The sequence below is a fragment of the Sorex araneus genome, chromosome 4 (assembly GCF_027595985.1).
Source record: "Sorex araneus isolate mSorAra2 chromosome 4, mSorAra2.pri, whole genome shotgun sequence".
Taxonomy (NCBI): Eukaryota; Metazoa; Chordata; class Mammalia; order Eulipotyphla; family Soricidae; genus Sorex; species Sorex araneus.
The window spans coordinates 192,394,518-192,420,489 of record NC_073305.1 but is presented as its reverse complement, the minus strand read 5'-3'; the positions used below and the strand labels follow the sequence as shown (position 1 = coordinate 192,420,489).

Sequence of the window (25,972 nt, the reverse complement as noted above, 5' to 3'; positions counted from 1 at the left end):
GAATCCATAAGGTACATTGAAGACAAGGTCGGCAAAACCCTCCACAACATTGAAGTATCTTCAAAGATGACTCGTCACTGACCAGGCAAGTGGAAACAGAGATAAACAAATGGAACTATCTTAATATAAGAAGCTTCTGTACCTCTAAAGAAACTGTGACCAGAATACAAAGACAATTCACAGAATGGGAAAGGAGATTCACCTAATACCCATCTGATAAAGGGCTGATATCAAGGATATACAAGGCACGGGTTGAACTCTACAAGATGAAAACATCCAACCCCACCAGAAAATGGGGCAAAGAAATGAACAGAAACTTTCTCAAAGAAGAAATCAGAATGGCTAAAAGGTACATGAGAAAATGCTCTACATCACTAATCATCAAGGAGATGCAGATCAAAACAACAATGAGATATCATCTCACACCACAGAGGCTGGCCCACATCCAAAAGAGCAAAAGCAACCGGTGTTGGTGTGGATATGGGGAGAAAGGGACTCCCCTTCACTGCTGGTGGGAATGCCGACTGATTCAGCCCTTTTGGAAAACATATGGACACTTCTCCAAAAATTAGAAATTGAGCTCCCATTTGACCCAGCAATACCACTTCTGGGAATATACCCCAGAGAGGCAAAAAAGTATAGTATAAATGACATCTGCACTTGTATGTTCATTGCTGCACTGTTTACAATAGTCAAAATTTGGAATAAACCCAAGTGCCCGAGAACAGATGACTGGCTAAAGAAACTCTGGTACATCTACACAATGGAATACTATGTAGCTGTTAGAAAAAATGAAGTCATAAAATTTGTGTATAAGTGGATCAACATGGAAAGCATCAAGTTAAGTGAAATGAGTCAGAAAGCGAGGGACAGGCATAGAAAGACTGCACTCATCTGTGGAATATAAAGTAACAAAATATGAGAGAATAGTAGAGATAAGGACCAAGAAGTTTGCCCTATGGCTAGGAAGCTGGCCTCACATGCTGGAGGAAAAGGCAGCCCAGACAGAGAAGGGAACACCAAGTAAAGGGTGCTGGGAGGACCCTCTCGGGATGGGAGCTACCGAAAATAGACTACAGACCGAACACGATGGCCACTCAATACCTCTATTGCAAACCACAATACCCAAAAGGAGAGAGAGAACAAAAGGGAATGCCTTTCACCTTTACAGAGGTAGGGTGGGGAGGGGTGAGGAGGGATACTGAGATCATTGGTGGTGGAGAATGGGCACTGGTGGAGGAATGGGTAACCAATCATTGTATGACTGAAACACAAACACGAACATTTGTAAGTATGTAGCAGTACCTCACGGTGATTCACTGAAGAAAAAAAAAAAAGGCAAGAGTCTCTTCTGGTTCGGCTGAGTTAGGGCAAAATCTTGTAGCAGAATGCATCTGCACTGATGCTGCAAAGCAGGAAAAGGATCGGAAGCTAAGGAGGGGACAGAATAAAGGGAAATGATAACAGTAACAAAGAGTGAGCTTTCACATACATTTTAGTCAATCTTTGCAGTTAATCTCAATTTATGAATGAAAAGATGAATCAAAAGTAAGTGGAGGTGAGAGTGTGGGAGGGCAAACTCAGTGGGGGGCAGATCAGGTTCCCTTTGGCCAACGCTAACCCCGACAATGCCGCCTGCCTACACGTCAGACACTGAGATGGAGTGGACAGATTCAGCTGCAGCGCACACGCCCCCGCCCCCCCCACCACCACCATGAGACACTCGGGACAGCTACTGCACTCGGTGGTCACACAGCAATCCTGAAAGGAATAGGAAAATGATCACATGGTACAGAAACCAAAGAAAAAAAGTAAACATGAGTTTCTGTTTTCAGAGATATATAAAATAAGACACTTGGCCTTTAGCTCGCAATCCCACCTCCTGAATTCTATCGTGCAGATACACCAACACAAGCATGGAACTTCCAGCACCAAAGATGATTAAACACACACTATTTGGAGTAGATTCAACGTGGACTGTTTGGAGAAGGGGAAGGAGATAACCCAAATCACCTGAACCCTGGCAGGACAGACCATGGCCTGTCCACACCACAGGGTGCTGCAGACAGAGGGGGAACAAATCCTTACACACTTACATGCAAACAAGACCAAAGAGGAAGGCTAAGCCTATCAATTTACAGAAAACAGTGTGTAACACGTCACATTGTCTGTAATACTGGATGGGGGTGGGGGGAGAAGATGAGTGAGAATGTTTCCTTGAGAACATGGAAAGAACAGGAAAAAAAAAGAATCAAGGGCCAAAAAGATGGTACATATGATTTGCTGCAGCACATATGATTCCCTGGAATACCTCCAGGAGTGATTCATGAGCACAGAGCCAGGAGTTAGCCCTGAATACAGCATGTACACGGGTACACACACATACACACACATACACACACACACACACAAACTACTAAGTGAGCAAAATGATGTTTATAAACCCTACTCTGAAAAAGGTTTAGTATAAAGACATAGAATTCTCATAATTCAAAAAAAAAACCCCACAAGTTTTAAAATGCGGAAACGAGATTTCTTCAAGGAAGATACACAGATATTCAACTAATCCTATGAAAAGATGCTTGACATCTGAATTCTTAGGAAAATGCAAATAAAAACCATGACTAAAATCCCACCTCACACTTAGTAGAATGACAATAATAATATTTGTAAAAAGTTATTTGATTTTATTATGGGTGAAGTGGGCCACGCCCAGCAGTGCTCAGGGGCTGCCCCTGACACCCGGTGGTGCTCAGAGAACCATATGTGGTGCCAGAGATTCAAACCAGGGCTGCAGTCACCTGCAAAGTACCACCTCCCTCCTGGACTACCTCTCCCCTGCCAGCAAGATTTTAAAGGAAATAAACGAGAGGAATGTTGGGAATGGAACTCTTAAGACATCATGGATAGGAGTGTACAATGCTGCAGACACTATGGGAAACAGTCTGACAGTCATTCAAAAGTTAAACATAGAAATACGACAGCAGTCCCACAGAACTAAGAACAGGCGCTTGAATACGTGTCCACGCACTTTCACAGTGGCACCACTGAGAGAGCCAAGGGGAGACATGATGCAAATGTCCACCAGTGGCAGAACACATTGTGCATCACACAGAAAACATACAAAGGAATATCACCTGGCCACAAAGAGACAGTGTGCTGACGCAATACAGCAACGTGGATGGACCTTGAGAACATTAAGTAAAATGAGCCAGACCCCAGGGCTCACCTGATCACAGTCCAGGAGCATTAACGACGCAGGATAAAGAGATCCACAGAGCAGAACGCGGGCTGGCGGCGTCAGTGGTAGGAGATGGACAGGGCAGACTCGTCAACGGGTTTCCTCTGAGGTGATTCAAGTGTTTTAGAAATAGGGGGCTAGTGAGTGCATCACATTGAAAATTTACTAAATTCCACTGGATTTGTGTACTTTAAAATGGTTAAGTTTTAACCTGAACTTAACTGCAAACCACAACACCCAAAAGGAGAGAGAGAGCAAAAGGGAATGCCCTGCCATAGAGGCGGGGTCGGGTGGAGGGGACGGGGTGGGGGTGGTGGGACCATTGGTGGTGGAAAATGGGCACTGGTGGAGGGATGGGTACTTGACCATTGTATGACTGAAATGCAAACACGAAAGTCTGTAAGTCTGTAACTATACCTCATGGTGATTCACTAATAAAAAATTAAAAATTATAAAAAATGGTTAAGTTTATTATTTTGTACTGCAATTCTAATAAATATTTTTAGGTAATAGTAATTTTTTACCTGTGATAAGAGGGAGCAAACCAGATGGAAGAAAAAAAGGGATAATCCTACAGAGTTTGACTACTGAGGTCTATAAATACGCTTACAATTTTTAAAAAATAGCCCCATATTTATTTTCTTAAGTAACAGGTTTAGAAAATAACTCATCACAACATAAAAGAAACACAAGGAATATTTCTTTGGAAAGTAACATCTTCAGAGGGTGTAAGATCTTTACAGTATCTGTTTAAAAAGGAAACAGTGTAGCAAGTCTCTCATTAAAATTGACTGTGACAGTAGCAATTCGGTATTAGCCAAGCAAGTACCCTACACACCGACAACAGTGACAGGTTCTGATTACATTCCCGGCAGCGCCCTCGGAGCAGGGGGTAGGAGACACGGGCTGACCACCCAAGAATCCATCATTCCTACTGCACTCCAAGAAACCCTGGGAGCTCTGAAGAAATCAACCAAAATTACATGGCCCAGGAAAAACAAACAAAACTTCCCCATTCATCTGTCATCTATACTTTGATTCTGAGGCTTCAAAGCACTCTCAAAAAAAAAAATCCAGTTTCATCTTGCTTCAGTATATTTTGAACAGATTTTGAGTGTCAAAAAAGATTTTACTTCCATATACAATAAATACCCTAACAGTTTTCATTTCAAAGGTTGTTAGTATATGTCCTGAAATATCTCTAAATTCTGTTATATGAGTAAATGTTAAATTTCAGAATTAAAAAATTCAGATTATTTCCAGAGCTTCAGATTCCCCATCAGAATCTGCAGGATACATTCTTTTCTTTCTTTCCTTCTTTCTTTTTTTCTTTATTTTAATCAAATACAAGGGTTAAAAAGTAAGATTCTTAGTTTATTTTCTAGATAAGCCTTACCTGATTTTCTAAAGGCACACGTTTCCTGACCCTACCAATGTAAGATATTAATCTCAATTCCTGAGAACAATCAAAATCATTATTTTTAAACACTGTCGAGTTTAAACAGAGCAGTTGCTAAGAAATGTAGACAGATATCAGATTAAAGTCTATGAATACTGTGAACTAGCATCACAAATCTGATTTGATAAAGACTTATCTTTAAACAACAGAAATTAGTCAAAATGCTTCATCTTTAGGACTTTTATACACCAACAAAAAGAAAACCTATCAAGGTTAAAAGTAGCTTTAAACATGGAATTCTGATGCTAAAAGACAAGTCTAAATTTTAAAAAATAATAATTTACAAAGCACATAATTCTGTGTGTTATAAAGACACTGGTGGCTTTTCTCAGAGTTCAAAAAAATTATGTGTAAGAAGTAGAGAAGAGACGGGGGGGAAAAATCAAAAACTAGAAATGCAATGTGGGGGCAAAGTCACGCAGAATTTAGACTTGGGGCTGTGCACAGCTCTCCCGGTACCTGCCCGCCGGGCCAGGGGAGAGCAGGCATGAAGTGGAACCAGAGCCGGGGGGTGGAGCAGAAGAACGGGGCCTCTGCTGCACCCCCCACCACCATCTCCAGCGAGCCTGCAGATAAGCAAGGCCCGAGGTCCACCCAGAAAGCTGTGGTACGCCACGGAGCCCTCATCTCTCTAAATGTGCATTTACAGAAAGGCGGGAGGGGATAGGTGAGATCTAAGCAACCAGATTTTTAATATAAAGAAACTGACAAGGTAAGTGAAACCCTCCAGGTCCTTGTTTGAATCTGCTCCTGTGCCACCAGTAAGCCCAGTCCTGGGGCAGAAAGGTGCCCTCCGCTGCCCACTGACATGACAGCCCGGCAGACGCAGCACACAGCATCCGAGACAGACGCAAATAGACAGAAACACTGCAATTGCCCAGCAGGACATCTATGCATCATGCAAGCAGCGAGATCAGAGCACGGGGGCGCCCGGAAGCAGGGAAAGAGCCGCCAGGGTGCAGGTGTAACCCCTGGCGAGAAGCAGCAGCCGCGAGTCACAACTCCCGCCCCAGGATGTGCTTCCAGGTCGACAGTCAATCTCCTGAACCAGCAAATACACCCCATGGACCAATCCCGCTGTTCTCCAGCAAGACCGTGCGTAGACCTCCCCCCCCCCCAGGGAAACTTGCTTCCCTGTGAGAAAAGTGAGCTTGTGCCCTAAGCAGGACATTACGAGACTCAGATGGCAGCATGCCTGCCTTGTCCGTCCCACCGCCCTCTCTGCTTCCGCACACCCTGCTCTACACACCTCTCCCCGCCGGTGCCCACTGCCGTGGCTCAGGCCACGATGGCCTGTAGCTAATAAAAACGGCTGCACCATGCCCAGAGCGTCGCCCCACCCAACGGCACACACACTGCCGGCACCCTCCTGTGACGGGCACGAGGGGCCGGCGTCCCCACGTGGCACGGCTCTGCTGAAGCGCTCTGGGGACCTCGGCTAGTCTCCAGCTGTGGTCAAGCCTCAGCTGATCCCAGCTGGAACTACAACCGTTGGAAGAATCATCCTATTACGTGACAGGAACAAATTTGATTGCAAATATTAAATTGACACTGAACTCTCATCCACAAATATATTTCTTCTCTGTTGTATTTTCATACAGAGTCACAATTGTTGGCATCCAAGACGATGGACTGAGTTAATAAAGTCATCAACAAGCCCAGAAATCTAAAACAGTAAATAAAAGAAACAGCATCATTTGTTGGAGAAAAGTGGGAAGGGAAGGAAGAAGAAATATAAACAATGGATTGCAAGAAAAGGGTAAGTGAAAAGGTCAAGGATTCCATGATGCCTTCTGTGTATTTTAGCTGAAGGAGAAGAGACACCTCAGGGGTTCCCTTGATCTGATCAATTAATGAGTACAATAATAGCTATGATTTATTAAGCAAGACACTGTGCTAAACGCTTTACATACATTATCTCTTCTAATCCTTCCAAAAACCTTGTGAAGAGACATTAACTTTCACTTTGATGAGCAACTGAAAGAAGTTCTTCAACCAGTCCAAGGTCACACATTGACAATGGCAGGGCCAGGCCACCATCAATGCACAACGCACCGCAGCCGGTGGCTTGACGCCACGGTTCGGATGGATACACTTAAAAACCAGCAGATCTATACGTGCTTGTGCAAAGTGATCTTTAAAATACACTGTTAAGCGGGGGGCGGGGGAGGGAAGGCGAGCACGCCGAGGTCAGTCACCAAAGTCACAGCCGCTGCCTTCCTGGGCGTCCAGGTCTGGGGAAGCTACCCACAGCTGCAGGTCAAAGGGCCAATGACTTTGATGGCACTTACTTTCAGAGATTTCACGATTCTCAATGGAATGACTGTCGGGCCCACAGTGACTGCCTCGCCCACTCCATCCCTTCGAGCCCCTCCTGCCCAGGGCAGGTTCCATTTTGCAGGCTCAGTTCTTCAGGCACAACCTCGTTTGTTTTCATTGGCTACCGTGTATTTGTTACCTTTGTTTTTGTGTTCTTTAATAATATTGCCAGTTTTCCACTTGCAAGGAGTGGCCGGGTCCCTGCGTCATGCACCATTTTTCATAAGAAATGAACAGTAGCGGCCAGAGAGATGACACAGGGACAGGGTGCTGGCCTTGCACTTGGTGGACTCAGTTTCAATCCTGGGAACCACATGTCCCCAGGGCCCAGGAGACAGCCCTAAGCCAGGAGTCAGTCCTAAGCACAACTACCTGTGGCCCCGCCCCCCCTAAAAAATGTTTAAATCAATAAACCATATCAAAAGCCAAAATCCTGTAATGATAAGAGACCTCAAATCCCCTTCCTTACCCAGGTCACTTAGAAGACTTAGAAACAACAGACCCCTTTCAACAAGCATCCCGGCAGACACCAAACCACTCACCCTCGGGAAACGGGAGTGGACGGAGGTAAGGTCCAGGAGCCAGCCCCAGAGCAGCACCGCCACAGAGAAAGCTAAGCTGCACGAGGGAGAGGAGACGAAGGCCAGATGCACCCTATAGAGTGGGAAAGGTCCTACACACCCCAGTGAGTCGGGAAAGCAGAATGACAAAAACATCCAACGGACAGACATCAAGTACGTCTGTCGGACCTCAGTAAATAATAAGCCCCTATTCAGAGTCAATATATTTTCTTCACATACCTTAAGACACTTAATTTTGTAACGTGTACAACCTTATATATATAATGTGGTTCGAAACTGGTGATATTTATTAAGCCTACCACATACACCCATTTTAAAATATCTAAATTTGGCTTTGGGGGAAAAATAGCAGCTGAAAGGAGAGAAGCTAAACATCCACACTGCAGGACAGACACGCAGCAGGGGGGCCCTGAGGCTCTCCCGTGGCGCGACCAAGAGCCACACGACAGAGAGACGCCACACAGCCCCGACGCGCCAGGCCGAGTCCCGGAGAAAAGCACTCTTCGCGCGAGCGCACATGTGTGTGTGTGTGTGTGTGTGTGTGTGTGTGTGTGTGTGTGTGTGTGGTTTCCTGCTGAGCCACACTGCCAGCCCCAGGTGGTACAGGGACTGGCACCTGTCCGTGACCCCAATCACTGCCGGCCTTATACAGCAGAGCACTCACACGGGACACCCAGATCACAGACTGTAAGGAAACTTGTGAACGCGAAACTTACACCATTAAAGTTAAAAAAGCATTCCTAATTTTCATTTACAACCACACGCTTCAAAGTTGTTCTACAGAATACCATAAAAAACTTGAATTCATTGAATTCACTCAATATCAGCTGCTAGTGGGAAAATTTGACACCAGAATCATAAAACAATGATTAAACAGCACTGACCAGAAATCAATGGTACAAATGTGTTTATCAATCCATCTTTCAAAGGAATGTTTGTTCTCACAATGAGCCTGCCATTCAAAATATGGCATGCATTTTTTTTTTCAAATAGATGAGCAAAGTAAAGCCCCAAACCATCATTTATATCCGTCAAACAGAAAACACACCACAAATGAAATTTTGGTATAAACTGCTCAACTACTTTAATATAATGTTCCTGCTAACATCTACCAATACCACATCATGGTAACTGATGACTGCTTTGACAGTTTATAAAAATTATAAATGCTTATTATTTGGAATAAAATATTCAGAAAAATACAAAGTGATTCCCATAAAAAGACAAGCACTTTAAGCAGACTGGTATATTCTTTTTAACATATTCACTGCATATATTATGAAACAATAATTTTTTATCCATTTTTTATGTAGTGTTACATCCTTTTTTTTTAATTTAGTATATACTTTTTGGGGGAAAGGTTTTTTATTTCTTTTTTCAAATGCAATCTAAGCCCAATTTGGAAAAAGAAGTCAGTAAAAGAAACCCCACCTTGCCACCTGCAGTAAATACCTTGTGGCACGCCCTTTCGGAGCACTGTCCACTGAGAGATGCATGAATAACCTTCCCATCCCAGAGAAGGGGCAGAACAGGGTCAAAAGCAGGGACCCTGGAGACTGCCAGCGCTGCATACATTCAAGCCCAGTCCCACCACGTCAGCGGGCCAACCTCACGCCTATGAACCTCAATGTCCCTCTATGTAACAATTGTAACAAGAACATGAGACACTACATAGACTGCAATAGCATAGTCCACCCCCCAGCCCCCGCCCGTGAGAGGCCTCAATGAAGCACAGGGCTGGCCAGAATCTCCTCCTTCAGTTAACAGATTCTGAACATCCAGCCGTGTCCTCTTAAACATCCTCAACATGACACAATGGTCTCCTCATGTTCTACATCATCCACTATGAAAGAAGTCAGACAACCAGCAGGGTCACTGGTGATATGTGAATGGGACAGAGGACTCCAACAGCCTCACCTGCTCCCCACAGCAGTGATGTCTAAGGCAGCAGCAGGGGGACGGCAGGCCTGCCAGGGTTTCCTCCCGCCCATCGCAAAGGGACAGGCCAAATAAAGTTTGGCTGATATTTTTAAAGTACTTGTATTGCCAATAGTATCTACCAATAAATTGGTTGTACTTACCAAGAATGAATAACTTCTGAGGAAACGACAAGTTGCTGTTATTGTTGCTGTGGGGGGTGTCGGGGGACACTGGGGAGTCACTTCCCACGTGCCCAGGGGACCTGCAGTGCTGAGTTCCAGCCCCAGCCGCCCAATGGACAGGCTGCACTCAGCCCTCTAAGGTATCGCTCCAACCCCCAGATGGTGGTTTTTAAAAAATATCCTCTTAGCCTGCATTGGCAGCTAACAAAATACTAAGTGTTCATCTACACAGAAGCACACCACTGCTGTATCTCATTCTTTTGATTCCACAGCAAACAACAGAGCTGGAGGGCCCTGACCTCTTCCTAGCATTAATACTCCATGATACACGCATAAGCCTCCAAGTTCACGCACCGTCAGAGGAATACCAGTCAGGCAGAAACCGCAAATTCCTCCATGATCACCTGCCATTAACTCTCATCCACTGAATTTCTTCATATCTTCACATGTTCCTCCAGGTGTGCTCTCCTGCGAGTGCTAAAAAGTTCACTTTTGTGCATGCAATCCACTGAGAGCTCTCCAATACCTGAGATCCAAGTTCTGTTTTTCCACGCTGAGATGCCAACTCAGGACATCAAGGAATGTGTCCGCTCCACTGAATGTCGCAAGGAAAGCTCTTCTTCCCACTGAGAGTCTGGTCACTTCTGAGGCACAGAGTTCCTCACTTCAGCCTCAGCTTTTTCCACACAAATCCTTCATCTTTGTGTTCCCAGAGTGTGAATCTGAATTTGCAGGTGCCAACGTGACCTGGTACTTGCAGCCCTGATAAGATCCTGTTTAGCTTGATCTCCCATTCTGAATTCTCCAGGCAGCTTGAAAGCCCTTCAGGATCGATGGCAGGTAGCGTTCTGCCTGTTGATACACGTATCTCAGTCAACAAGCGCACGGCGGACTGCACTGTATCCTTCATTGTATCTCAACCCCTTCTGTGGTGCCGTCTCACCCTAAGCCAGCCCTGATGCCACATCCCTCCAGTGGCACTGTGGACGCTCTGTGGGAACGGCTCTGCCCCCTCTCTCACAGCATGAGGTAAGTACGAAAGGACATCGAGGCACCGTCACTGCCTAACACTTAGCACTTTACTCTTCGCTTTTCACTCCTTCTGGTTTCTTTTTTAAAGGATCTCAGGGATGAAACCCAGGAATGGGCTCAGACACGTGAGGCAAGTACCCCACGATAGAGCGACAGCCCTTCATACCTCCCCACCTGCAGCTGCATCCTTCTTTAAGGACATCTTCTAACAGCTCCTTCCATAAAAGTCTACCAACGATCAACTTTGTCTTTACCCGTGGGCCTTATTTCACTCTTGAAAATCACTTTATATGGGTGTAGAATTCTGGACTGGTGGGTGTTTTTCACTCAAGCACTTTGAAGATACAGTTCAATCATCTGCTACAAATGAAATGCGTTCTACACCCGGGCTTTCCTCGGGCTGTATTTGTCTTGTTTTCTAGTCTTGCACTTAGGGTGTCTTTAGGTGTGAATCTACTTTCATTTTTCCTGCGTGGGGCTCACTGTGCTTTCTGTATCTAGGAACTCTGACTCGCACTGTTGATGAAAAGCTCTCTTCTGAGAGTGCCTCTCTGCTCTTCCAGCTCCTCTGTCTGGAAACTTAAGGAAGGTAACACACAACTCACTCTCCATCTTTGTAATCCCTCACTATCTATGTCAGCTTTCCCAGATCTCCTTAAAGATCAGCAGTTTTCTCCGCACTTGTGTCCATTCAAGGCTACTTTTATTTAACGACTCTCATTTTCACTTCTGCAAATTCTAGTCATTCTGTTCCTAATCTCTGATGCTCCCTGACCGTCTTACTCCTCTGGTGTCTCGAAGCAGCCACTTCAGCCCTCGGTCTGAGAGTACCAGTCCTAAACCGCACTTGCCGCTGCCTTTCCTTGGCTGCCACTGTGGCTGGCAAATGTTTGCTGCAAGTTCCCTTCAGCATGGGCTGTTCTCCAAGTGCCAAGAGTTCCGCTCACTCCACAGCACTGTCGCTCAGCCTTTTCCAGCCATGGCCCCCTGCAACCTTGATTCCTTCCCGTGTCCCTTCTGCTCCCCACCTCAGTCCTACCAGTTGGGTCCCTCATCTCGTACTGCTGCCCCCGCATTCACAGTTTTCATCTGTGCTCCCCCTGAATTATCCCAGGGCTGCAGAGGGCCACATGGCCCTTTCCTGAGGAGGGTCCACACTCACTTTTGAGGGCACCTCTGATTTCTATAGATCTGGGCTAGGTTTTAGTGTTCATTTCTCAACCTGAGAGTTCACTGCACTGTAAGAAATGTTGAATTTTAATGCTTCTCTAATGTCAGGTACATCTTTGGGGTTTAAATGCTTCTTTTATTCCTGATTATGCAGTCAAACCTCAAAGAGCAAGTTTCTCTGTACTTCCTAGAGCTAGTGGCAAAGGTTTTTCTGTCCTACTGTCACAGATTGGGGGTACGGTGCCGCCAGCAGGTCAACCTGTACCTGTGGGGTGAGTTCATCAGCAGCCTGATGGTGCCTTCAGACTTCCAGATACCCCAAAACTGCTACTGTGTCTTTGACCAGACCCCAACAACTTGGGGCCAAGTTTACCAAATTAAACGGCCAAAAGTTAGGTCTGTGGGAGACACACCCACAAACCACCTCCGGCTCAGCTATATAAGCTCAAAGCCTCCACCACTCTCGGAGAGCCTGGCAAGCTACCAAGGATGTCCCGCCCATATGGCAGAGCCTGGCAACCAACCCGTGACGTACTCGATTTGCCAAAAGCACATATTTGATTTGCCAAAAACAGTAACAACAATGTGCTCTTCATGTTCCTGGAGTGAGCAGGTACCATTGGGCTACACCAGCACACAACAGGGACGAATGGACACATTACTGGTGCCCGCCCGAGCAATCGATGAGCAATGGGATGACAGTGATACAGTGATACTGTCACAGATGGAAGCTCAAGAAGATTTTATGCAAGAGAACCCCTCAATTCCTCCTCCCTCGTGTAGACCTGAGTCTCTGTCTCTTCATCAAGCCACGAGGGCCAAAATCTCAGGGCCTGTATCCAAAGCTGAAACCACAGCCCCTGAGCTCCTGGCTGCACCCCGGCTTTGCTATCTTTCCACTTCTGGCACCGGGGATTTCCCAGTCAGGACTGCTTTTGTTTGTTCTTGTTATATTTTGTCCACAGTTTGTATTTGCAGTAGACTGGGGATTCAAGTCCTCTATATCAGCCTCTGGCAAGGTTGCCAGAAGCTTCCAATAGTCATAAAATATGGAACTGAAATAATCACTTCAGAGAATTGTGATGATTACTTACTAGTTTACCAGATGACAACAGCCCACTTTTTTTTTTCAGCTACAAGAACAGCTTTCAAATTAAGATAATTTTTGTCAGTAGTCACTTTAAATGCCTTGATCTCTTCCTTTCTTGAGAATTTCAGTGGAAAAAGAACATGTCTATGAACTTCAGTTTCTCACCACCAACTGATTCTAGGATAATCTTCTACCCATTAAAACTCTAGTAAGCTCATACTCAAGAAGCTCCCCACCTAGGAAAGGTATTTCTCTCTCTCACCTCTCCCTTTCCGGGGATGAAGGGCATGAGGACCGCCATATTATGACGACCACAGATGGGGTTTACAAGCTTGCAATAATCCAATATCCGGAAGAAATCTCCCTGGACTTAGTTGTTAAAGTACAGACATCCAAAACCACGTGACCTCATTTCTCTTCACAACAGGTCTGACTCTAGTGGGGTACTCCTAACAATATTGGTGAGGTTTGTGTTGAAATATTGAATGCAACCAAAGTAAATAGAAAGTAAAGTGAAATTCATCAGTTACAAGATGGGGGGGGTACGGGGGTGGGCGGGATGGGAGGTGTACTGTGTTGTTGTTTTTTTTTGGTGGTGGGATATGGGCACTGGTGAAGGGATGGTTGTTTCAGCATTGTATGACTAAGACTTAAGCCTGAAAGCATTGTAATTTTCCACATGGTGATTCAATAAAATAAAATTATTATAAAAAATGAAAAAGAAGCTCCCCACCTAATCAGCAAACCCGCAGAGTTTTGCTTGGTCCTGTCTGACGCTCCTGCCCTGGCTCTCCTGCTCGCTCCAACCTTCCACCCCAGCATGACCAGTCAGAATTCACATTCATGATCACAGCCATTCTCTAATTCCTTCACACCATTCAAAGCTCTCCCTTCTTCCATTCATCCAGAAAATTGCAAAATTATTCTTAACAATTCCCTCACACAGACTCTTCACTCTCCCCGCATTCCTTAGTGGCTCCTTAAAACCTAGAACTATGAACTAGCCCAGGAGAGAGTGCCTCACTGAGGCAGACGCCCCCCACCCCAGCCAGGGAAGGGAAGGGACAGCACCACAGCCCTCACTCGTCAGATGCATGCTCTGTATCTGGCCAGGTGGATTGTTACAGGAGCGAGGTTTATTAGACTTAACTCAGGGTTAGCATCAATGATAGTTCAGGAAGATTAAGCAGTCGACCCAAGGAAGCGCAGCTAATGTGGATGCATCCATTTTATGTCATGTTCATCCTCTGAAACAGTATGCTATAGTATCTCCAATAATAATTGATCCAGAAGCCCAGGTCAGTCCCATGATTTTGAGACTCGTAGATCAAACACCTTACAAGCTGTTGAGAGGCTGCCCGCGTACCTCACATTAATATACTGAAAGCCAGAACCACCACCACTCTGCCCGATCTGGGGTGCAGTAACTCATGAGTGACTCTCCCAGCCTTCATGCAAACCAGACACAGAATGCTCACTACACGTCCTGCCTATTGCCCCATCCTGTCCACTTTCTCTGCCAAAGTTTCCCTCTGCTCCAACGTCCTCTCTTTTTTTTTTAGTACCAATAAGTTTTTATTTATTCATTGTATTTTCCCAGGGTACAGAAAGGGAATGGGAAAAGGATCAGCATGTATGTAGCAAAATGATTGCAAAAGGGAAAGGAAGTAAACCCATACCGCAAAATCAACCATCAAATAAACATTTCCCAAGGATGGGGTCACCAAAGCCCATGGGCTCCCATCTCAGCCCATGGGATGAGGGAAGGGGATCAGGTACATGCTTCCCTACTCTCCTGCCCTCCCTCCCCAGAAATTCAAGATTTCACACAAAGCTTTGGTTTCTAGCAGTAAACATGGAGTTACATTCGTCCGTCTCCTATTAAACAATCTTGTGGCCACTTTGACCTAAGTTTCTTGCACCTGCACAAAAGTTCCTGAGTGACTTGGATATACATTCATCTTCCCTTTCCTTGGTTTCCTGATCCCACTTTACATGGAAGGCCCCCTCATTGCTTCTCTACCCTAATATTCAAAACTAAAGTAACACAGCAGCGCATGTTTGGCATAAAAGATAGCAAGTGATAGTCCTCTCTTCAAAGACTGGGTGCAAGGAATAGAGTGTTCTGAACTTCTAAAGGACTTTTGTAAAAAATCACTTTAAGACTTGTGGGGATATACCACAAAATTGCAAGGTTGTGTGGATTGGTGGGGGGAGGGGCTAGAGGGGAATGGAGGAAGTGGGGGTAGAAGGGGGAATCAAGGAGGTGGTAAGAAAATTCAGGAAATGGTAGACGTTTGAGGAACAGAAGACCTGATTCAAAATAGGAAATAAGGGCAGGTAAACACAAGAGAAAGGGTGGTTCAAGACAACGCCCTCTCTTGAACCTAGCCTAAGTTACACCACTTTCTCTCTAACTGCTGTTAAAGCTTATCTCCCAGTTTGGTTTCTCCCAAACCATTCTTCATTTTACACACAAAATGATGCCTTTGTTTCTATAACATAATGCTTTTGACATCCAAATATGATCCTTTCACAAAGTCTGAACTCAAGATCCAAGCTTTTCACTCTAGTTCTGGGTCTGAAGCAGTAGGAAGGCAAAGACTGAGAAAGACTCAGTCACTGAGAAAAAGCCAATTTTCAGAGAAGGTCAAGAAAGACACCAACATAGCAACAGAGGTGTGACAAACAGGACAGGACCTGAGAGGTTGGAACTTGGCTCAGGTTCAAGGTCTTCTCGCTATGCAGTGATACCCTTGGATGCCACCAGTAAAATCCCTTTCTTCTTAAGTAGTTTAGCTGAGTTTCTAGGTTGAAGTCAAGAGTCTTAAGGAAGAAAAAAAATATTTCAGAAGAGTTTAGAAGATAATTTAAAAGTGGGAGCACGCCACAGGAAAAAAAATAAAGTTCTAAAGGAAAAAATACCTTTGGCCAGAAAATATATCAATATGTCAATGTTTGTAAACTCATGTATCTCCTCCTTTTAAAAGTACTACAAAAATGCTGCAGGGTTTGGTACATATTTTATTTTATGTTCTGCAAATCACAGCTCACTGTAGAGCTGTATAAATACTGAATGAAAGAATTATAAGTTAAAAGCATGACCATAAAATAGTTAAAGTGGAATCCTTGGAAAGTTAACCCCCCTGGGAACAGTTTATACATGCAGTCATGTAAATACAATGGTTTTTTCTAGCAACATTTGACCACTGTTCCATTTCATGGCTCTGACTGGCATTGTTAAGTATTATAAAATCACCTTGCTCATAGTCAAGAATTTTACATATTACATAAATATACTGAAAAGTGGCGTGCCATAAAAAGGAAACTATGGGTAGGTGACAGATCGTCTATAGAAACAACTTTTCTGTTGCCACCTGGAGGTTCGTGTATTAAACGGTGACAGCCGTATGGAAGGGCTTGGGCCACAAACATCAAAATCTCCTATTTGCTTTGCATCACCTCTAACAAACCTAGGGAGACGGCAAAAAAGTCTCCTTTCATGAGAAGCCACAGACACCCAAGATAGGTGAATATTTCCCCGCGGCGACCCTCAGCTCAGGCTAGGTCTCACCCATGAGAAACCAGCCCTGCGCCCTCCCACACCACAAACCTGAAGCAGAATCCCACGACCGTGCTCTTAGACACAGCCCTTGGGCTGCTGAAACTCCCGCCACCAATTATTCTCAACAGAGACCAAGAGTGGCATTCCCCAAGTGGACATACTCTGCTGAGTCGAAATAGTCATTATTTGGTTACTTCCCTCTTTTTCATGTCAAGATGATCTCTGTAAATTCAAGCTTGCATATTTGAGAGCGCCCCAGCCTCTGACAGAGCATCTCAAGCAGAGTGCACAGCACAGCTCTGGGGAAGAGCAACCGAAGCAGTGCACAAAGGCTGGTTATATCCGTGTGGTAGCACGGGCCGGAGCCGGGTCTCCAAAGCCCACTTTACCAAACAACGACCTTGCCAATCACACAGACACAGCAACCCCCAAATATCACAGAAACAGCATTCTCTCCCATGTTCAACAAGCTATCTCCAAAGATCATTAAATTAATAGTCACTTGACTGACATCTGTTATCAAGAGATTGGATAATTTCATTGATAGCTGTTATCTTCACCAGACTTTTTCTAGCAACAGAGTGCCAGCTAAGCCTGTCAAAGAAAAAAAATAATTCTTGTGTTAATTTTAAGGGCCTTTTGATTTATGAAAAGTCCCTGATGAAAGCAATTAACACTGAGTCGAACACAAAAACAGCAACACCATCTACTTGTCTCCTTAATTACTGATGTCACTGTCCAGCAATGAACATTCTCATATTCATCACGATTTCATATCTTTTTAAATTTCTCATTGCATTAATTACCTCCAGTGGATTTCAATTAGTCTTACCCTTTCCTTCTCAAGCCCTTTAAATAAATAAGCATCTCACATTTTAAGGAAATTTATTGCTCCAAACTTTAGACTTGCACAGATAGATTATGGAACTAATTCATTTTACAGAAGCTAAAATTTTGAGCATGAACCACTTTCAGGTTCAAGTAAATACATCAGGGTTGCCGGCAACTCCTGAGGAGAAACCGAACACTCTGCTTCCACCATCCCTGGAGCCGCAGTCTGTGAACGCCCAGGAAGAGTGAAGACAGATGGGACTGTTGCGTCCCCACACAGGAGTCGTGCGCAGAGATGGTGAAGAGCAGAAGGGTGTGACGACGTACAGAGAATCGGAGCAAATCATTTCTGAAGACTAGTCTGACAGATTTTTCGTGAGGAAACAGACGGAGAAGCTCACAGACTTAACACGGCAAGTCCATCGCACAATGACACACAAGCCAGGCTTGCTGATACTCACCTCGAGGGGTTTCCAGTCACCACATCCACATGTCTAGGGAAGTCTGGTAAACGTACTCTTCCTCAAATGTGGTGTGGTACTCTTGGGATATTAGTGGCATAAAGTACAGGATGCTGTATGGCCGCATTTGCGGCCACGCAGTCCAAGAATAGATTCCCTCACGGGTGAGGCTTGTCCGAGCATGTGGAGAGCGGCTGTAAGCGTGTTGGTGGTTGAGTTCTGGAGGGTTTCGATTGCCAGGGCTGGCTCCACTGGGGCGGGGAGGGGAACTCACCCGCCTTCTGGGGTTTAAAGTAGAACACAACCAATCTTGGGGGCAATATATTTACACACACACAAAGATATATACAGATATATACATAAGCACACGAGGCTCAACCTTTAACAATACATTATTAATCTCTTAGAAAAGGGCTTAATGGCTCCTGGGTGAAACAACAATCTTCACACACTTTCCTCTAAGATACCTTTTTTGGATCATTTTTAGTGGACAATTCATAAGAAGCAATACAAAATAAATTATTTCGGTTCTGCTTTGGGGGCAGGGTTTGAGGTTCAGAATGGAAACATCCAAAATATGGTGGTGGGAGGGTGTAATGGTGATGGGATTGGTGTTCAAATATTGAATGTTATCAAATATTGTGAACAACTTTATAAAAATAAAATTAAAAATAAATATTCTTCCTCATCTCAGAACAGTGGTGAATGGTACCAGGCTATGGAAACCCATTTGGATTAAAGATCTTGATATCACACCTGAATCCATAAGGTACACAGAGGAAAACATAGGCAGAACTCTATGACATTGAAGCAAAAGGCATCTTTAAGGATGATGACCAAGCAAGTAAATCAAAAATAAACAAATGGAGCTACATTAAACTAAGAAACTTCTGCACCTCAAAAGAAATGATACCAGAATACAAGGACAGCCCACAGACCTGGAGGAATTATTTGCCCACCATTCATCCAATAAAGTGTTAATAGTCAAAATGTTTATAAAGCACTTCACCATCACTGTCATCCCGTTGCTCATCAATTTGTTTGATCAGGCACCAGTAAGTCTCTCATTGAGAGACTTATTGATACTAGTTTTGACATATCCAATACACATGGGTAGCTTGCCAGGCTCTGGCATGTGGCCTCAATACTCTCAGTAGCTTGCCGGGCTCTCCAAGAGGGGCGGAGGAATCGAACACGGGTTGGCCACGTGAAAGACGAAAGCCCAACCACTGTGCTATCGCTCCAGCCCAAAGCACTTCACAAGAAAATAAAATCCCAACCCATTTAAAAAAAAAAGGGAAAAAGAGATGAAAATAATCCTCCTCAAAGAAGAAATGCAAATGGTCAAAAGGCATATAAAAATGCTCTGTATAATTAATCATCAGGGAAAAGCAATCTGAGGGAACAAAATAATACGAGATATCACTTCACACCAGAGACTGGCACAGACTAAAAACAACAACCAGTTCTGGAGATGATGAGGGGGAAGAGAAGGCCTACTGGAAGACAACAGAAACCAGGAATTGAGCTTCCAGACAACCCACCGTTGCTCTCCTAGGACTATCCACGAGGACCTAACAGCTCAGCGTGGAAGAGCCGTCGGCACCACGTTCACAGCAGCACTAGTCACAACTGCCAACTGGAAACAACCTAAGCCTTCAGAAACAGATGAGCGGATTCAGGAGCTGTGGTACAGACACACAATGTACTACTCAGCCCGACGACAAGACGCAGTTTCCAGTTCTATGGATCTGGAGAGCATCATACGGAGTGAATCCGTCAGAGGAAGAGGAACAGACTCCAAATAATCTCTCTCCTACTCGGGACAAAAGAGACCTCTCACAGAGACGAGGAGCAGGAGAACTGGTCTCCAGGAGGAACCAGCCAGGGAGTGGAGAGTGGTGGCAGAGGGAGAGTCAGGGAAGGGACACTCGGACCATGGGCGAGGGGACAGTGCCCACCGCAGAGGCAGCTGGGGGACAGGAGGGAAACTGCAGACACTGGAGGAGTCAACACTGGTGAAGAGATGTGTTGGAACATTGTATACCTCACATGTAAAAATAAATTACTTTGCAACTCTGTAATTCATAGTGATTTAATTTTTCTTAATATAAATATAGGGTGAACCAGGAATTTCGGTTATGATCTTACTCCAGAAATGTCCGTTATGATCTAGTCACAACCCAATTTATTTTCCTATTTCATTCCATTCTCTAGACCAGGGCTTCTTGGATTTTTTTAACCCCTTTTCACGCAAGAAATGTTTATGGGACCCTGGTTACATATGTATATAACACAGGCCTACAAATCAAACATTTGCTTGATATCATGATCACGAAATCCCGTTGATCATCGAGTGGCTCGAGTGGTCTCAGTAACCTCTACATTTGTCCTATCCCTGAGATCTTAGAAGCCTCTCTCTTCTCAGCCTTCCCAACGATGCCGCATTAGAGGCTCCTTCAGGGTCAGGGGAATGAGATTCAGCTGGTTACTGGGTTTGGCATATAGATACACCATGGGATGCTGGCAAGGCTGTCCCATGTGGGCAGGAAGCTCTCAGTAACTTGTGAGTTTCTCCCAGAGGGAAAAGTAGGTTATAAGATATCACGTGGCCGCCAAGCGGCCGCACGCTTCTGGGAGCTTGTTTTTAAGTCTCTGGATGTTGGCCGTTGATGGGATTACACACACCTGGGTTCCTCTGCCGGTACCTTCATGCATGAGGCCTGTCTGAACATGTGGAGAGGGGCCTTGAGCATGGCTGTGACTAGGTTCCGGTGGTCTTCAGCCGCCGGGAGCTCTGCTCAGGGCAGGGAGGGAAGCCGGAGCCTATCGCCTCTGAAGAGCCCCGGGGAAGACAGACAGGTGTGCGGGCAACAGACTCTCTGCCTTTGCTTGATATAGCATAAAGAAATTTATTTTGTTTTGTTTTTGGGGGGTCGACACCCAGTGATGCTCAGGGGTTACTCCTGGTTCTGCACACAGGAATTACTCCTGGAGGTGCTCAGGGGACCATATGGGATACTGGGGATCAAACCAGGGTCAGCCGAGTGCGAGGAAAATGCCCTACCCGCTGTACTCTTTCCATCCCAAAAGAAATTTATTTTCAAACAAAGTGATAGCACAGCCTTTCACACGGCCGACCCATGTTCGATTCCTCCCCCGCTCTCGGAGAGCCTGGCAAACTACCAAGAGTATCGCGCCCACACGGCAGAGCCTGGCAAGCTACCCGTGGCGTATTGGATATGACAAAAACAGTAACAATAAGTCTCTCAATGAGAGATGTTACTGGTGCCCGCTTGAACAAATCGATGAGCAACGGGATGACAGTGACAGTGATAAGTTTATGGTATTGGGAACCCAGTTTAAGGAGCTAGGTACTAGATCAGTGCTTCCCAAAGTGGGTGATTCCGACCACCGGGGGGAGAGGGGCAGTAGAATGATGAGGGGCTATGAAGGCCTCAGGTGTAAGTCAGAGGTGCTTCATCTGCTCACTTATAGAAAGTAGATTTCCATGAGGGTGTCATAATTTTTTCTTCTGGAAAGGTGACAAGTGTACAAACCTCTGCTCTAGACTTAACCTCAGCATTATTGGTCTCCAATCCTAGGATATCTGAAGGAAGACCCAAGCCTGTGTCTCACAGCAAAAACAACACAAAGATCTTAAGATAGAAATAATACCATGGTAATAGTGGGCAGAATGAACTGCCACATCTTATCTGGTACCCCTCATTATCTGCTTAACTTCCATTTTCTTCTGCCCCAATATCTGAGGACACAGGAAATTTCCTAACTAGCCATAATCCCAGTACATATAAAAATTCCATGTTCAGTCAGAATGCCTCCTCAAACAAGCACACACATAAAACATCGGAGCCCAACACAGCTCTTCCTTTTCTCTCAAGGAGCTACAATGCACACTTGAAGACAGGCGTTCCTACATGCTCCTTAAAGGAATGGTCCTATGTGTGATCAACCTGCCACAGACCCCCACAACTCACTTGCATTTGGAATGGGAGAGTTATATTATAGAAACACCTTTGGAGGAAATAAAAAACACCAAAATGGCAAGTTCTTTCAACACAGGAGAGGGGTGGGTGACCCGAACAAACCCGCCCATTGCTCTCCACTGCCAAACTGATTAAATGGATTAAAGTAACTGCTTGTTTCCCATCGCTCCACATGTACGAGAACCTGACACTTGAGACACACCTCGGTGCCGCACTCAGAAGCACCAGCCAGCACCTGCCCCGGGAACCTACCAGACCACCCCCCATCCCCAAGAGGCCCAAGGAGCCTCACAGCCCAGGGCTACACTCTGCTGCCACCACTCCTCGCCCTGGAGTTGGGGGCGAGAATTCACATCCCAGGGGCCCGCCTACTCCCAGGTAAATGAGTATAAAAACACTACCAACCTCTCAGGGGGTGCGTGACGAGAAAAGGAGCCCCCCTATAAGGCACTTGGCACAGAACACGGGCACAATAAAGGTTAGCTGCAGGTGGCATACACAAGACTCACAGAGGGTGCTAATTGCTTGTCATTGGCTTTACAAGACAGCGACCACGCAAGTGGCTAGTTGCCATCTGTCGGGCATGGCGTGGCCTAATAAAGTGTTCTCGGTCTCTGAGCACTCACGAGGAGGAATGTTCACTGTGAAGACGCTTCAGAGAAGCAGGAAGTCCAGATCGCACTTTCCAGCTAAAGTTGAAAGGACAACACCAGGAGGGGAGCTGAGGCGAAGAGGAGGAGGAAGCAAAGTGTTCCTGGCTGACAGGAAGCTGGGCCTCCAGAGCCTGGACTCAGGCACCCTGAGTTCTCCGCTAAGCAGCAGCAGAGAGGCAGGCTCGCAGACCTGGTCCAGAGCTGGGAGTGCTGTGGGAACACAGGTCTAGGCCATGGGAATCGGGTGGAGGAGGACCAGGTCGGAGGAGATTATCACATTGGTCAACACGTGAGTTAAAGTCTCAAAGATCTAAGAATCGCCTGCAGTGCCTCCTCAACCGCACGAACCCAGCCCCCGGGGCCGGACAGCGGCCCAGATCACCTTTAGCTCTCACGCCCGACCGGAACAAAGCAGTCGCCCAGCAGTGCAACGCGAGGATAAACAAAACAAGTAAACCCATGTTTGGGCAAAACCACTAAGTGCAGATCATGACCACAGAATAGGTTTAGTGAAAATAGGTTCCAAGCACAGCCAAGATTTCTGGAATTTAGGGGGGGGGCCCTACAAAACAATAAGCCCAGTGACAACTAAGTCATGTGATCTCACTGAAAGTGGTTAGAAGAGAGCTGCTCAGAGCTGAGAGAACCTCCTGGGGACTCTCTTAACCTCTTGGTGCCCAGGTGAAACTCGGGTCAATGAAAACAGAACCTAGTGCCAAGCTGGAGTCTCTACTGGTTCATGCTCCCTAGTGACTGCTGTGCACAGCTGGTGTCACGAAACACCAGGCTGAGAGGGGACAGAGAATCAGGGGACTAGAAGGAAGAAAAACATACCTGTAAGTTAATGGTTCTCAAAGCTCTGGTGTGCGTACAAGCATGTGTGCGTGCATGTGTGTGTGGGGTGTGTGTGTGTGTGTGTGTGTGTGTGTGTGTAAGAGAGAGTGGGGGGAGGGGGGGGAGAGAGAGAGAGAGAGAGAGAGAGAGAGAGAGAGAGAAAAAAACCCCTAGAAAGCAAGTTAAGACTCTGTGGACAAAAGAGATTGGCAGGGGGAGGGTTGTTGTGACCCGGCCTTACCCCCTGAAGCCCTGGGTTTGATTAACACTGCCTTCCCCAACCCACCCCACCCCCCAAAAAATTACCAGGGAGTCTGGCCTCTGCAGGGTCACTAACCCCAAGGTGACTGATTCACACACTCGAGTACCATGGGTCTGGGCTGGTGGAATCACCTGGGCGAGCAGGAGGGATTCCAGGACAGCACCATCTGTCTGGCCTCACGCACGTTGCTGGGAATAGAAGACAGACTCGGGGTATATGAACGGTTCTCCGGGCAATTCTAATCTGAAAGGAAGTTGGAGCAGCTGTGAGTCTGGGGTACCGGAAATAACTCCAAGGGAGAACCATGCCCACCCAGGCCACCAGCACAGCGGGGGCGACCTGCGCGGGTCAGAGCACAGAGATGCCACAGGCCTTGCAGAACTCAAGCCCCCCGCTCCGGGGGAGCCTCGGAAAGTCACCATCGGTTCAACACACACGGATAAGCAGCGTCCAGGGCGCCAAGGCCATTAGCATGTGGAAAGCAGCAGCTCCTGGACCCATCGGTGCGCGCTGGGAATCGCTGTGCCGCGCCCAGGTCGCAGGATCCAAGTCCTGACGGGTCAGCGCTGCGCTCCAGGACCGCGCAGAGGCCACAGGCCACGCAAGGGCGCCGCGAGGGGTGTGGCCGTCGCAGCCTTGGAAGGTTCCAGAAGTCGGCGCCCCTCTGCCCGCTCCGCAGCAGCGCGGGGACCGTCACTTCCAAGACGCGCGCGCTTGTCACACGCTGACACCCGCTGTCTGCGTCCCCAGCGGACGCGGAGGTGATGGATAAACCACAGCTCGCGGGGCGCGGCGCTGACCCGCAGTGACGGCGCTGCCGGCGCGCTCGGAGCCTCGGGGACCCGCGCACGCCCGTTCCCGGGGCCGCCACGCTCCTCCTGGGGAACAAAGTTTGCGGCGCCCCGCTTCTCCCCGGGAGGCGCCCGGTCGCGCTGCCGTCGGGTCCGGGGTCCCGCTCTGGAGAAGGACCCCCGAGCCCGGCCTCGCGACTTCCGGACGCCGGCCCGACGGGGCGCCCAGCGCAGACCCAAGCGCAGAGACCCGGGGACGCAGAGACTCTGGCGCAGAGACCGGGGGCGCAGAGATCCGGGGGCGCAGGGACCTGGGGACTCGGAGACCCGGGGCGCAGAGACCGGGGGGAGCAGAGACCCGGGGGCGCAGAGACCCGGGACGCAGAGACGGGGGACGCAGAGACACGGGGATGCAGAGACACCGAGGCGCAGAGACCCGGGGCGCATACACCCGGGGACGCAGAGACCCGGGGACTCAGAGACCCAGGGACGCAGAGACACAGGGCGCAGAGACACAGGGCGCAGAGACAGACAACGGGGACGCAGAGATACGGGGACGCAGAGACCCACGGGCACAGAGACACGGGCGCAGAGACCCAGGACGCAGAGACCCGGGGGCGCAAAGACACAGGGCCCAGAGACACAGGGCGCAGAGACACAGGGCGCAGAGACAGACACGGGGGCGCAGAGACACCGAGGCGCAGAGACACGGCGGCACAGAGACCCGGGGTACAAGAAACGGGGGCGCAGAGACAGAACAAGGGGGCGAAGAGACAGGGGCGCAGAGACAGACACGGGGACGCAGAGAAAGGGGGACGCTAAGACCCGGGGCGCAGAGACAGACACGGGGGCGCAGAGACAGACACGGGGGCGCAGAGACAGAGGGACGCTGAGACACCGAGGCGCAGAGGCACCAGGACGCAAAGACACCGAGACTCAGGGACCCGCGCGCGCCGCGGCCCCCCGCCCTCCGCGGGCCGAGCCCCCCGGCCCCCCGGGCCCCGCGCGGCGCCAACTTTGCGGCGCTTCCTACCTTGCGCCAGCGCCCGGAGCAGGTGCAGCTGCAGCGCCAGCAGCGCCCACCAGCCCGCGCCCAACTTCGCGGCCGGGGCTCCCCTCGGCCGCCGCCCGCGCCAGCACTGGCCCGCCGCGCCGCTGCCCCGGCCCATGCCGAGGGGCCGCCGCCGCCGCGCCCGGAGAAGTTGCCGCGGGAGCCCGCGCCGGCCGTGCCCGCGGCCGCCGCCCTCGGGCCGCACCGCCCGGGCCGCGCCGCCGCGTCCGCCGGGCGCCGAGAGCCGCCGCCGCCGCCCGCGCCGGGGAAAGTGCGCCCGCCCGCCCGCGCCGCCGCCGCCCATTCACCGCCCGCCGCGCCCCGCCCCGCGCCGCCTCCCGCCGCCCATTGGCCACCGCCCTCCCGGCCCCGCCCTCTTGCCCCGCCCCTGAGCCCGCCACCCGCCGCCCATTGGCCGCCGGCCGACCGGCCCCGACCCCGCTCCCCGGCTCGCAGCGCCCGCCCGCCTGGAATTTCGCGCCCGGTCCGGTCCGGCCGCCCGCGCCTCCTGCGCCCCCTGGAG

At 48.0% G+C, this 25,972-nt stretch overlaps 1 protein-coding gene across 2 annotated transcripts in view; it reads right to left on the bottom strand.

Moving 5' to 3' along the window:
* SDK1 (sidekick cell adhesion molecule 1) overlaps positions 1-25,567 on the bottom strand; it is a 465,276-nt gene extending 439,709 nt beyond the window's left edge. For both annotated transcript variants that reach the window (XM_055136343.1, XM_055136344.1), the window contains exon 1: positions 25,432-25,567. In XM_055136343.1, coding sequence (XP_054992318.1) covers positions 25,432-25,567 — 136 coding nt within the window. The remainder of the gene's footprint in view (positions 1-25,431) is intronic.
* Between the last annotated feature and the right edge of the window lie 405 nt (positions 25,568-25,972).